This window comes from Hemicordylus capensis, chromosome 4 (assembly GCF_027244095.1).
Source record: "Hemicordylus capensis ecotype Gifberg chromosome 4, rHemCap1.1.pri, whole genome shotgun sequence".
Lineage (NCBI taxonomy): Eukaryota > Metazoa > Chordata > Lepidosauria > Squamata > Cordylidae > Hemicordylus > Hemicordylus capensis.
This window is the reverse complement of record NC_069660.1, coordinates 86,319,144-86,333,954: the sequence shown is the minus strand read 5'-3', so window position 1 is coordinate 86,333,954 and position 14,811 is coordinate 86,319,144. Positions and strand designations below refer to the sequence as shown.

General features: G+C 39.1%; 1 protein-coding gene across 13 annotated transcripts in view; it reads right to left on the bottom strand.

Annotated features, from left to right (window-relative positions):
- Positions 1–14,811, bottom strand: part of MAST2 (microtubule associated serine/threonine kinase 2) — a 295,348-nt gene that overhangs the window by 63,748 nt on the left and 216,789 nt on the right. For all 13 annotated transcript variants that reach the window (XM_053244173.1, XM_053244182.1, XM_053244169.1 and 10 more), the window contains 3 exons: positions 10,187–10,262; positions 9,342–9,551; positions 349–450 (listed from right to left, as the gene is read on the bottom strand). In XM_053244173.1, the coding sequence (XP_053100148.1) occupies positions 349–450; positions 9,342–9,551; positions 10,187–10,262 (388 nt within the window). The remainder of the gene's footprint in view (positions 1–348; positions 451–9,341; positions 9,552–10,186; positions 10,263–14,811) is intronic.

The following is a 14,811-nucleotide window of genomic DNA, read 5'->3' as shown; positions in this document are numbered from 1 at the left end:
ACACAGGAAATCAGCTGAATGTTCCTCATGGTAATGGCCATTGTCAACATTTATCAACAACCGAAAGAAGGCAAAGTCTGTATACCAGAAAAATGTTTAAAACAATGTGTTAGCTAACTGAGATGCACTTCTTAATACATACAGGCCATTCCACATAGAACTTTCAAGCATTTAAGTAGCAGTTTCTCTCACGTTTCCCTAACTTGTAAAAATGTACTCTTTAAAAAAGTACAAATAAACTGCTGTATTGATTACTAGTTGAGAGAATCTCTTAAATGTCACTGAATTTGAGTTTCAGACTCCTAAAACATGATACTGCTGTGCCTCCTAAAAGACCTGTTTGCTTACCAAGCATTCTAGCAATCGTGCAGGACGTGCAATGATGATCATCAACTTTTTCACTAGCTGGGTAACAAATGCCACTTCTGAGCTTTCCGATCGCTCGTGGGCCTGTGAAAAACACACCATTGTTTAAACAAAAGAACTGGTCCATCATACACCAAGTGCAGAAGATATCAGTAACTGTTTAGCCATAATTCACTGAAGACATGACAAGCAGCAATTAAAATTTGTTCATTCCACATTGCAAAAGTTCTGACATTGTAACAGATTACCTCCCAGCCCCAAGCAATACTGCAGAATCTTTTTGCATAGTAAACGTCTTAGCTTATTTAATTAGGATTTTTCAAATGTTTCCATCCAACTTTACTTAGTATAAATATTGTACACCAGGAAGCTAGAGTTTTACACTGAAACTATAACCCCTACTCTGAGCAGAAGGATCTTTAATTCTGTAATTCTTCTATTAAGACATTTGGGAAATTCACACAAAGACAAGACCAAAAGGAAACAAACTTAGTTTAAAAGTCAGTTGTATAGATATAGCTGTGTGCAAAATGTCACATGTGTTTATAATGTAGTTGTGTGAGTAATATTTATACAAAGTAGACTGGTTTGAACTGATGTTCAACTGAGTATTTTTCTTGTTGCCATTATTCAGAATATCTCCCTGAAGATGGGTTGGCTAGCCCAGAACACCTTGGAATTTTCAATGTTTTGTTAGTTCACTAAATCCTTCCGTGCACCTTTTACAGTCTCCCTTACACAAATAAACAAACAGATTCCTATTTTAAATCATATTTGCTCAGTAAACTCATGGCTACATAAAGAAGACAGACTTTACTCACAGCACTCTATTGGCATTTAGAGGCAAAATTATCAGTATGTTCTCCGTAATTATTCAAAGTAGAAACTCAGAAATAGGGTTGGGACATGACATGGGTGGTAAACATGACCTTTGAGTATTCTAGCTGCTAAACACAACAAGCATGCAGGCAACCAGTAAGAGAGGTGAAATCCATACATATATCAACAATGAGAAAGTACTGGCATCATTAAAGGAAAGTATAATTTCAACTTTTAAACCAAGGCTGTTATATGCATTTAAGAAAAAGCTTGCATCATCATCATTAATGAAAAATCACCAATTATTTATTTGGTTCATTTTATTAAAATGAGTATGTATTATACAGTATGCTATAATATAGCCCATGACAATAAAGTCTTAGAATAAGACCTAGTATCTGACAGTCTAACTCAATAGGTATATGTATATATATTTTCTTAATCTATAGAAATATATATTTTGCAACCCAATGCCATATATTTCAGCAGGTGCAATTCCCCTATCACTGAAGGCAAAGGTACACTTCTCGGTTTACTAGATGGACTTAGTATAGACCTAGTAAACAATAACATGCAACAGAAATAATATCCACCTGTTCCCTGCCCTCCAATTAATAAACTTATTCATATGTGGATAATATGTTATTTAGGAAGCAATACCAATGTTTTAAATACTCAAAATTATTTCCATAGACCAACAAGGACTAGCTCTTTTTAAAACTAATGTCTTACAAGTCTGTCATACAATCAGAATGTCACTTTACTTCCAAACAGCAGACAGGTGGGAAAACAACACTGAAAAACATGTTTTGCTGTATCTAGAGCACATCAAAACTTTGATTACCAACTTTTAAAATATTTTAGATACAATGCTGTAACAAAGGCACATAAAAGTTCAGAGATCTTTTTTTAAGTTTTCTCTGAATATTACAAATCTAAACTAAAATTAACAAACAATAAACATGAGACTATGAGATAAAATTACAGAATTGCAAAAATCAAACACAACTTGTAGCAACCACTCAGCCATGATATCCACACAGTGCGGCAGCTCCAGAGTCCTTAGCAAAATCATGGTTTCTTGTTTCCGTCTCTTACAGCATTGTCCAGACATCCTTCCAAATGTTTTGTTTAGAATACATTCCACTTTTACTGTATCTTGGATGAATGGGTTATATACCAAATAGCTGCCTATTGCTTGCTTGCCTTCCCTTGGTGTGATGCATGCCATCTAATTAGCAGTTCCCAATGACAACATGCTTGTCTGAAGGTTGCGGGTGTCATTTCAGGTCCCCCCCTTAAGGGGAGGGGTGGGGTAACACAAGGGTTATGGGCTGAAGCTGGTGCCATTCGTTTATAAAAACCAAGCCACTTCCAGTGACACATGTACTGAAGGTAGCAGTGGGCAATTTACAAAGCGATTCCCTTATCTGAAAGACTCATCCGTCACTAACTGTAGCCACTGGGGCATGAAATTAAAATCACTGTCCTCCCCTGGGGTTTAGCAGGACCAACAGCAGTGATATTCAAGTCACAACTCTGTAATTGAGCTAATATACTGATATAGCCTAAGCCAGCCAAACTCAAGAGACAAGAACCAATACATCTGCACTTAAACCCTATTAAGAACTGCAATTCTAATCAAGATTTCAGTTTTCAAGTGAGCAACACAAGCTACTATAATATAAACTTACAAACACCCCTGCCCTGGTGTTTTTCCACACTCACACCCCTCTATGAATTTTCCATTTGCTTAGAAAAAAGCCAAATGTACATTTGATAAACTAGCCAAGTATATGCATTTCACCTTCTCTTTGTAATTTGATGTACAGTTTATTATTACTTCTCTGAATCCTCTCTTTCTTTCTTTCTCCAAGTTAAAAACCCTATTATGTATACACTGGAAGCTTTTTAAATTTTTGTTTCCAAAACTCTAACCCAAACTTTCGCATAAAAGATAATTAAATTAAAATTATTTTACATGCTTGTATACTCTCCCATCCCCCTCAATCTTATCTGGTAATTACAGTAATGTAATATAATCAATTTATTACTTTTTAAATGAAGTCAGACTTTGTGATAAAGGGTTGATTGCTGATTTCCATGGGTTCATCCCACAAACTGCTGCCCACTGCACCATATTCCACATCTTTGTCAGGGTCTGGCAATCCTTGGGAGTGGCTTTTTAGGGGGAACGGGAGGCTTCAGTGGAAAGTAGGTGGCAAGGAAGTCCCATTCTCTGATCAAAAGTCCAATTCCAGGATCCAACCCAAAAGGTTTGTATTTCTAACAATGTGCATTGGAGCTTTTAGAAATACTGGATGCAATCCAGTCACAGTTAAACACTTTTGTATTGGTCTGATTTGAGAGAGATTTCACCATCTGCTTAGCTCTCCTATTGTAAAAGATGCTTACCTGTTGTGGGATCATGCCCTTATTCTAGTCACAATAGGCCTATATGACAGTTCCCTTCTACAATTCCATTGGTTTAAAATAAAACTTGAAACTGTGCAAGAAACAAAGTCATCCTTATGAGGAATCCAGGATGTTCCCAATCATAACATGAGAATGGCTAAGAAAAATGGGATGTATATTGGAAAAAAATCTTGCAGCTCAAAGCAAAGTGGAGGAAAGAATGAAGGAAAAGAAGTAACTTCCTACATGAATCTCCTTTGTCCTACCCTTTTCGGTACATTAGCATCTATCCCCTAATATTTTTCCTCCCACTGTCTAATCTTCCCACCTCCTTGTATGGAGTTGGCAAGATGAATCCAATTTAGAAAAAACAATTAGTAAGTACCAGCTCCCCCTGCCCAGGCTCCACATCAATGAAATGGAAGGGGAACCTCATATGGCAACTGCTATAAAAGTCTGGCAATAATCGGAATCTTTGCACACTGACTCAGTGAGGTTGGGGTGGCTATTTCCATAGTGGTGGGGAATACAGGACTGGGTGCTGGCAGGCCAGCACACCATTACAGGGGAAGGAAGACCAGTAATTTAGTTACTGTTTTCCCTTCTGGCTGCCCTGTGACCTCTCAGGCCTTGGGGTGTAGTTCCAACTACTCACTGAACCTAAGCATGCTCCTTTGTAATGCCAGGTCGGTTCCAAATAAGATTGAAAAAATCCATGATTTGATTGTGGATGAAGGAGCCGACCTGGCTTGTATAACTGAGACCTGGTTGGGAGAGGCTAGTGGTCCTGTGTGGGCCCAACTTATTCCCCTAGAATACTCTGTTGTTGAGCAGGTTTGGGGAAGTGAGTGGAAGGGTGGAGTGGCTGTGGTCCATAAAAATAACATCTCCTTTACCAAGATCCCTGTGAGAGAATTGACTTATATTGAGTGTGTGTGCAGGCTGGGGACTCTGTTGGTGTACTGTTCACCCCGCTGCCTAATAGACTCCCTAACAGAGCTGACGGAGCTGGTCACTGATTTGGTCTTGGAGTCACGCAGGCTTTTGGAGTCACAATCCACTTTGGATTGTCTGGTGCTGATCAGGAGTTGGGTTGGGTTGTCTGATGCTGGCTTGTCTGATGCTGCTCAGGCCATGCCAACTATGGGCCTATCCCAATTAGTCCTAGGACCTACACATGTTGCTCATCGCACACCGGATTTGGTCTTTTCCTCTGATCAAGGGGGTGTTCCATGGGTGGGGTCTCTTGTAGTCATAGATGGATCACTTCCTGGTTAAGGTTGGTTTCACAGTCACGTCTGACCCCTGCAGGGTTGGTGGACCTATTAGAATGGTCCTCCCAAGAAGACTGCTGGATCCAGTAGGATTCTAAAGGGCCTTGGAGGGTTTTGGAGTTGGTTCTGCTGGTGATTCTGTTGATACCCTGGTGGATATTTGGAACAGGGAATTTTCCAGGGCAGTAGACACGATCGCCCCCAAGCATCCCCTCCGACCCTCTTCAGAATTAGCTCCATAGTATATGGAAGAGCTATGGGAGTTGAAGCGGCAAGGTAGATGACTGGAGTGCAAATGGAGAATAATTCATCTTGAATCTGAAAAAACACAGCACAGAGCCCATCTAAAGGCATATGCTGTGGCAATATGTGCAGCAAGGAAGCGATTGTATTCTGCACATATTGAGTCTGCAAGTTCTCATCTAGCAGAGTTTTTCCGGATTGTTAGGAGAAACCCCTTCTGTTTCAAATTTGCTTCCAGAAAAAATGTCTCACTGTGACACATTCAATTAGTTATTTGCTAGGTAAAATCTGTCGCATTTGGGCTGACCTGGACTCCAATATTTCTGCAGGTCCCGTGGGGGTGGGTGGGTAGGTGCCAGACAATCTCTCTTGCGAGATTAGATTGGAACAGCTTCAGTTTGTGATTCCTGAGGACAAGCTGCTTGGAGCAGTACAGCCTACCACTTGTTCTTTGGATCCTTGCCCAACATTGCTAATTTCATCTTGCAGGGAGGTTGTTGGAGCTGGCCTATTTATATCATTAATACCTCACTAAGGGAGGGCACGATGCCCTATTGTCTGAAGGAGGCAGTGGTTAGACCTCTTCTTAAGAAGCCCACTTTGGATCCTCTGATGATGGATAATTATAGGCCAATCTCCAACCTCCCATGGTTGGGTAAAATGATTGAAAGGATGGTAGCTGACCAGCTCCAAGCAGTCTCAAAGGAAAGTGATTATCTAGACCAGTGATTCCCAAACTGGGAGTCTCCAGATGTTGCTGATCTAAAACTCCTATCAGCCCCAGCTACAATTTATTGTAAACCCATTTCAAACTGGCTTTAGAGTGGGCTATGGAGTTGAGATGGCCTTGGCTGGCCTGATAGATGACCTCCGCCAGGGAACTGACAGAGGAGGTGTGATTCTGCTAGTTCTTTTGGATCTCTCGGTGGCTTTCGATACCATCGAGTATGGTATCCTTCTGGATTGCCTTAAGGGTTTGGGGATAGGAGGCACTCTTTTACAGTAGTTCCGCTCCTATGTCTCGGGTAGATTTCAGATGGTGATGCTTGGTGACAGTTGTTCTTCAAAGCGGTAGCTATTATATGGAGTCCCTCAGGGCTCCATTCTGTCACTAATGCTTTTTAACATCTACATGAAAAAGCTGGGTGAGGTCATCAGGGGATTTGGTGCTGGATGTTATCAATATGCTGATGACACCCAAATCTATTTCTCCTAGTCATCAACATCAGGAAGTGGTATGGGCACCTTAAAATGCCTGCCTACAGGCAGTAATGGGCTGGATAAGGGATAATAAACAGAGGCTGAATCCAAGCAAGATGGAGGTGCTCATTGTTGGGGGCCATAATCTGCAAGACGGGATAGAACTTCCTGTTCTGGATGAGGTTACATTCCCCCAGAAAGAACAGGTTTGTAGGCTGGGAGTACTCTTAGACCCAGGTCTCACCCTGGTGCCTCAGGTTGAGTCTGTGGCCAGGAGTGTTTTTTACCAGCTGTGACTGATTTGACAACTCCGCCCATTTCTTGAGAAGAATGATCTCAAAACAGTGGTGCATCAGCTGGTAACCTCCATATTGGACTACTGCAATGAGCTCTATGTAGGGCTGACTTTGTTTATAGTTTGGAAACTTCAGTTAGGTTAAAAAGCGGCAGCGAGACTGGTCTCTTGGATATCCCGGAGAGACCACAGTATGCCTATTCTCAAACAGTTGTACTGGCTGCCGATATGTTTTCAAGCCAAGTACAAAGTGATGGTTATACCGTTAAGGCCATAAATGGTATAGGCCTAGGTTACATGAGGGAACACCTTACTCTATAAGATCCCCACCACTCACTGAGATCATCACAAGGGGTCCTTCTTTGGGATGGGGCCTTCTCTGTTGTTGCCCCTAGGTTGTGGAACGCACTCCCCATGGCTATAAGAAGATTGTCTTTGTTGGAGACCTTTAGGAGAGCCATAAAGATGCATCTTTTTAGCCTGGCTTTTAATGATATTTAGTTTTAATGTTATCTAGTTTTAATTGTAATTTTAATTTGCTTTTAACTGTTTTTTATTTTAATTGTTAATTGATTTTAAGTGTTTTTTATTTTAATGTAAACCGCCCCGGTGTGTGTGTGTGTATGTATTTTATTTATTTATTTATTAAACCCTGTGCTCGAGATGGACCAATTAATGTCCCAAACATTCTTTAGAAGAAAAAGTCTTTTTCTTCTTCTTTTTAAAAATAGGAATTTAAGACTAAGGCAAACAAGCCATATTTCCTGTACTATTTTCTTGCTAGATGTCAAGCCTGCCCTTGGGAGACTAACCATACCTCAACAGGCAAAAACCAACTCCTTACAGCTAAAAGATGGTATAAAGAAACAAAGGACACAAACAACTACTTTTGTGTTGTCTTCTGGATAAACTGTGAATAGCAACTATGAATAGTTTCCAAGGATAATGTTCAAAGACAACAAAGCTCCCCCCTTCAGCCTTCTGAAATTAGAGAATAAAGAAGAAGACTACAGTAGGCCCATACTGAATTTTGAGTTGACAAGGATGATTTTTGTCATTACCTTTTTGTTATTACTACCCTACCATAAAATCTCAAAAATGAAACAATATTCTTCTATGTTCCTTATACTAATCAGGCTTAAGGAAATCCAGATTTTTATGCATCCCACTCTAAATGCTAAAGGAATCTGTATAAATTGGTCATTATCCTGAGCAAGGAAATACTAGAAATGTTTCCTTCAGACAGTTTTGTAAACAAAAACATCACAGCAGATTAAATACACAACCAGATAAACTGATGAACCCTACTTATTGACTGGTATGTTCCATGGTTGTGGCACACTGTGGGAAAGACCGACCTTATCCCCAACAAACAAAATCATTCCTCTCCCCATTCCTTCCTCTTCTCTGAGGCATCAGCAGTTGCACAACTGAAGATGGGATGTCAAGTTCAGTAGAACTTGCTTGAAAGACTATGTGGATATGTTTTGTTTAAGGAACAGTCTAAAAAATTGCCCCACTGTTTTGATAATCAAATATTTTCTTCCTTGGTTTGTTATGGTTTGGCTTATTTGCTTCAGTTCATCAAAGCTTTTTGCTGTATTGTTTCTCATGCAGTGACATTGGCTTGCATGGTGGTTTTACCGGTAATATTTTTATCCCACCCTTTTAAAAAAAGCCTTCTAGACTGGCTTACAGGAAAAAAATAAATCCAATTAAGCATAAAAAGAACAATGGGCAGCATCATTCTAAGTCTTACACAGGTGAAAAGTTTCTGCTCGTGCACCAGGGAAGGGACAATTTTAATCAATCTCTCCTCTCCTTTGCAGCCCCTTATGCCCACTAAAATTATGTCCCTCAAGTCCCCAAACCCTCAACGACACATTTTCAGCAGGCAGAGAGAAGAAGGAGATTGGAAAAAATTGCACACAACCCAGTGCATGAATGTTCTACTCATGCAAATCTTCATTTTGATGCTGCTCAATAAAAACAAACTCAACAGCATATAAACAGTAAGCCAGCACAACAACATGTACTAAAACGGTTTTCACCTGGCTAAATGAACATAGACTTGGCATCCCTGAACACTTCTCTAGGGAGGGCATTCCACAGATTGCCACCTTTGAAAAGTCCTTGCCCACCAGTGCCCCCCCCCCAATTTTTTTCATCTATGTGTAGAATGAATTTTGTTCTGGGCAGCAGTATCAAAGCAGTGTGTGTGCACGTTCATTCAGAGTAGGGCCTTCCTGATTCAACCTGAGCGGGATCTAATATTAACTGAGCAGACATCAAAGACCATGTGTGCATGTGCATGCCTTCGAGGAAACACTGCTGCCCACTACACCTCAGATGGGGTACAGTTCCGGAGCAGGGAATCTGTGGCTTATATTAAACATTCAGGCAGGCTGATATGGGAGCAGGCAGTCATTATGTACAGTGCTTCTGATTCACACCTGAGAAAGTAAATCAGCAACAATACCATGTTTGATGATATAGGAAGTCATCCACCACTGTAAGCAAAGCTGTTTCAATGCTGGACCCCAGATAGAAACCAGATTAAAATGGATCCAAATGAGAATGTCTGGAAACATGTGAAGTATTCCACTTTACAACATATACAACTCAACTTAATGCCCTTCCAATCCTACAAATCATGCTAGTTACCTATTGGAACATGCTACTCCCCCATTAAAACAAGTTATAAATATATCGATAATGGAAGTACTTACATCCTGTAGAAGTTTTTCAAGGTTTTCCTGCAATTCATAGAAGTACCGAGAAGTAATAAGTCCTTCACGTGATTTATCCAGGCAGTCTCTGGCCAGTTCGATAACTTGATGATGAATAAAGCTTAGGACCCCATCTGCTAGCTGCAGCACATTCTCTGGTGCGTTAGACACAATAAATTCAGCCAACCGTTCTTCCATCTGGGCTGTGGCCTAAGTAGTGTCAAAAGAATAGTTACTGGCATTTTGCTATCAAGAGTTCTATACAATATATGAACTGAATTTAACATGTCAAACCAAACAAATGGTTTTTTCACTTCATTGCCAAATTCCTGAACATTCAGAGAAAGGGTTGTAAAGGTGGGTTATACTACAATGTCCAGGTGAAAGAAGCACTGATTTAAGGAAAAATATTAAAAGTTAACCAGAACACTTTAATATAAAGACTACAGACTGAAATCTATGGGCCAATACATATTATGCAAGATCTATGACTCAATCACCTGATTTAAAATAGTCATGGGGGCATTATATGAGCATGCACCAGTGATTTTCTTGATTTGCATAGCATCTCTCTATATTTTTCAGGAAAAGATCAGTACAAATTGAGACGAAAGTTTGGGGTGTTCTACAAATTTGAAAAAATAGACTAGACTAGACTAGACTAGATTTACTTTCATTCAGTATTTATTGCAAACCCAATGGGGCTCTGTTCATTACTTCTTCATTTGACATTAGCAGAACTTCAACGATATCAAAAATAGTCACTGTGTCAGGAATTAGCACACTTGCCATAGCACCTCACTACATGGTTTTATAGACAAATTGCTCAAAATACTAGTTCTTACCTTTGGAAATCTTTCTTTGTATACATGGTTCATCATCACTATTTCACTATCAAAGGACACTGGAGAACGACCAGGACTGGAGGGGAAAAGTTAAAAATATAAAATCTATAAGAAATTATAGGTAGTGAAACTGTGCTGCATATGTCAGCATCACTGAAGGAAAGATGGGAAGGCACCAAATACAAGAATGAAAGAGAAAGAGATCTCACTGCTGCATAAACGATATAATCATACCCAACATGTTTTGAGGCTTGGGACTCTCTCAGGGGTGACTCTGATCAAGTTATTTCAGAGAGAAAGCCAAAATCATGTCTTACAGTAGCTCATAATAATGTTTGAGAATGAATCCAGAGGACATTTACAGTATATGTTCCTGAGTGAGAAACCTTATTTTGGGTGGGAGGAATATTCTGAGGCACAGAAAACACTTCTGGTTTCTCTCTAATAATTGAATCAGAGTCACCTCTGTGAAAGAGTCTTAAGACTCAAAATGTCTTGGGCAATTATCTTCTGCAAACTTTTGAGGTCTTCTCCTCTTTCATAAATGCTACTACTTTATTTGCTATGTTACGATCACATATTAATGTGATACATATTCAGATGGTATATAAATTTGGGGGGGGAAATAAAATATTAATATGCATAAAACTAGTTGTGGCATATCCTACACGCACCCAACTTTTTCTCTTGCTGCCTCAAATACAGAAAAAGCTATGGCTGCTCAGAGTTTCAACATCAAAGAAGAAAAAAGGTAAGTGAACAAAGAAACTAACAGTTGCAACACACTTTTCAGAACACACACACACTCCATCCCCTGCTTTTGCTATTAGCAAAATGCCTTTGACAATCATGAATGTGGTCAAGTGTACACGTGTACATGGTGTGTGTGTGGGGGGGGGACACGTGCACACACAAACACTATTATTCTACCAGATATTTTAAAATGTACCAAACAGATTTTGTGTATTTGTGTGTGCACTCATGTATACATGTGCGTAAGCTGAAGATAATTAGATGAACAGACTTTTTTCTCGACTCTGGATTGCACAATGAATGTGGTCAAAGGGTCATATCAATAGTGCTTCACAAGCAAAACCTTCTATTTGTACTTGGGATGAATGCAGGAAATCCGTTCAAGTGTATGTTACAGTCTGGGTAGAAAATAAAGGCAGTCACTCTTGCACATGGTGGTTTTGTAATTTGTCCTGAAGGGTTTATATGCAACATTCAATATTACATACATTCAGCATAAAATTGTCTTGCAGCAGAGATCTTCCACAGATTGAACAGTGGGGGGAAAGCAAGTCACCAATGAGGTATTTTGCTCAGCATGATTCAGACTTTCCAATTGTTACATTCAATGTCTTCTAAACCAGTGGGAGCCAGGAGTCTAGTGAGAGGGTTACCAGTCTGCCAAAAAGTGTTGGGTAACTATCAAGCATGAGATTAGTAAATATAACAGCTGGGTCACAGGCCAGCTGATTTTGGCCAAGTACAAAATTTTGCTGCTGATCTAATAGTAAAATATTTAAGAACAATATTACTGCTTGAGGAAATACATTCTAAATCCTAACAGATATTACAGCTTGGATATATTATATGGTTTCTGCTCATCTCATCATCATACATCAAACACTGGTGTGTAATATTATGACTCATTCTATGGTTAAGTAGCCCTGAAGGCAGAATGAGGTAATGCAGACAGAAATTACATTTACTAGCTTAACCGTAGCAAATTAAAGCATATTTCTTCTTGAATCGAAGTTTTATTTTTATAATATGCTTTCTACCCAATTGTGACAGATTCAATAATAATTTAATGTCACAATTTTGACAAACATGCTACATGGATAAAGTATAAAGATATAGTCTGAAGACTAACAATGTGAATGCCTTTTTTATTTTGAACAGTAAAATCTATCACTTAGAAAAAATAATTTCCCACAAACATCAGATGTGTTAAAATTCTATTAACGGAGAGGGGGGAAATTCTATTAACTGTGCAGTTGATACACTAAAGATGGCAACTCTAGTTTAGATGCATAAGCAACTAAATACCATTATTATACTATACATAAAAACCAGTGCTTTGTCTCTAGAAAGGTATGGGAGCAAGAGTAGGCTAAATTTTTGCATTGAGTGAATTAATTTATGAAACTTAACATTTGACCAGTTTTAGAGTACTAAATTTATTCAAATTTATTCAAATTTAGTACTCTGCCAAAAGAATATTATTTGGCTATAGTCACAGCAGGTTAGGGAAGATGTACAATATGCAAATAAATACATGAACAAACAACCATTTCCACTACAGGTCAAGGATAGATATCCTAAAATAGGATAGCTTAACACATTAGCTATTTAGACTAGCAATAAAATTGCCATTAGAAATAAAACATGTCAAATTAAATGTCTAATTGATTATGGCAAGATTGCACTGTTGTATATTGCATTAACTAGCTTCAGTCTGGGCAACAGCTAAAAATAATTATATGGACAATTGATTGAACAACCAAAGGCTATCTGAAAACATGACTATTTTACAATTGCTTTGGGAGAGTTTGCTAGGCAAAACAATAAAACCAGCATCAGATAATTCTATAAGGATATGCAAATTTGGGAGTGGAAAGTGAGATTTTAAGAAACACCACACCACAACTGCTTGGCTGCACAAACCACAGTCAGATATACTGTGTAATATAAAAACAGCTTCAAATTTTATATTCGAATAATATTCAACACTCATGTTGAAATTGTTAAGATTTTCCTACATTCCAAGATAAGCTTTGTCTAAGAGCCAGTTCAGACATCCTAAGAAAGCTCTATTAAATGTGGGCTCTGCATGACATCTCTAAGCCTCAGGTATGCACACTCCCCACGCCCATCCCAATATGAACATCCACTTCCTCAGTGGGTTAAATAAACCAAGAATTGGCCAGTCTCCATTTATTCTAGTGCACTTCCTTCAAATAGTCTGAGATCTGTAACTTATTTCAAACCTTAGATTCAGATTTTGACATATTTGAAGTCAGCTAGAATAAACTGATATTGGATGATCTGTAACTTATTTAAAACCTTAGATTCAGATTTTGACATATTTGAAGTCAGCTAGAATAAACTGATATTGGATGGTTTGGCCATGACAACTAATCTTAATTTATCTAAGCCTAAATAGGAAGTGGATCCTCTAGTGGGGCAGAGGCCAGCAGCGGCCAGTGTCTGGCCGCAACAGTGGCCCTCCCTCACCCCTTCCCCTACATCTGATGTCAGACGAGGGCCATTAGCCTCGCCCTCCACATCTGACATCAGACACGGGGTGTGGTCTATCTCCTGAATGGGGCCATGTGGCTCCATTTGGGAGCTAGATCAGAGCCAGTGCTGCATTTGCAGCGCGGCCAGGAGCAGCTCTCCCTACAGGGAGAGCCGATCCTGGCCATGCTGTAAATGCAACACTGGTTATTAACTCCTGACCACCACCACAGGTCGCCCAATGATCCCGGTGACCCAATAGTAGCTACACCCCTGGTGGGCTCTCATGTGGGGATGGACGGGGGAAGTGCACATGCCTATGGCTCAAACAAGTCATGCAGATCTCTGGCTTTAACAGAGACTAGATGTAAAGTCTGAACCAGCCATATATGTATAACATTCTTTTAGAAATTGATCTTTCCTATATTATTATTATTTATTCGATTTCTATAGCGCCCTTCCAAAAATGGCTCAGGGCAGTTTAGACAGAGAAATAATAAATAAATAAGATGGATCCCTGTCCCCAAAGGGCTCATAATCTAAAAAGAAACATAAGATAGACACCAGCAACAGTCACTGGAGGTACTGTGCTGAGGGTGGATAGGGCCAGTTACTCTCCCCCTGTGCTCAATAAAGAGAATCACCATGTTAAAAGGTGCCTCTTTGCCAAGTTAGCTATATGAAGAATATTACCACATGTCCTTATTAGGTTTCTCTCAGAACCAACTTATCACCTGCTCCTTAAGCAAACAGTCAAGTTTAGGTTTTATAACAAAAAGTTTAATTTGTTATATAATTTTCTGCCATTCAAAGCAATCTGCATATTTATACAATATGAAAAAGAAAATACATAGTGCTAACCAAAGAAATATTTTGCATTTATTTATTTACGGTCTTTGACCAAATAGTACCAAAGAAATAGTTATATTATATTAATAACCAAAGAAATAGTTATATTATATTAATAAAGGAAAACTCTGAAAACTGTAGCTTGCAGAGGGGAAATGAAAAACTGACGTTCCTAGTATATTTTCTTCCTTCAGTTTGACAAGTACATTTATTGGAGAAAGAAACATTTCTCGTAATTCTGTAATTCTTCTGTATGATCCCCATCACACGTTGAGGTCATCTGGAGAGGTCCATCTCCAGTTACCACCAGCATGTCTTGGAACTGGGAACTGGGCCTTCTCTATAGCTGCTCCTGGCCTCTGGAATGCACTCTCAGCAGATAGTCACAGTTTAGGCTGCAGTTGGCCTTTAGGAGAGCCCCTAAAGACTTGTTTGGCCTGGCCTTCCAAGGTTTTTAAATTGGTTTTAAGTATTTTAATTAGTTTTAAATTGTGTTAAAATTATTTTTTATATTGTTTTAAGTAGTG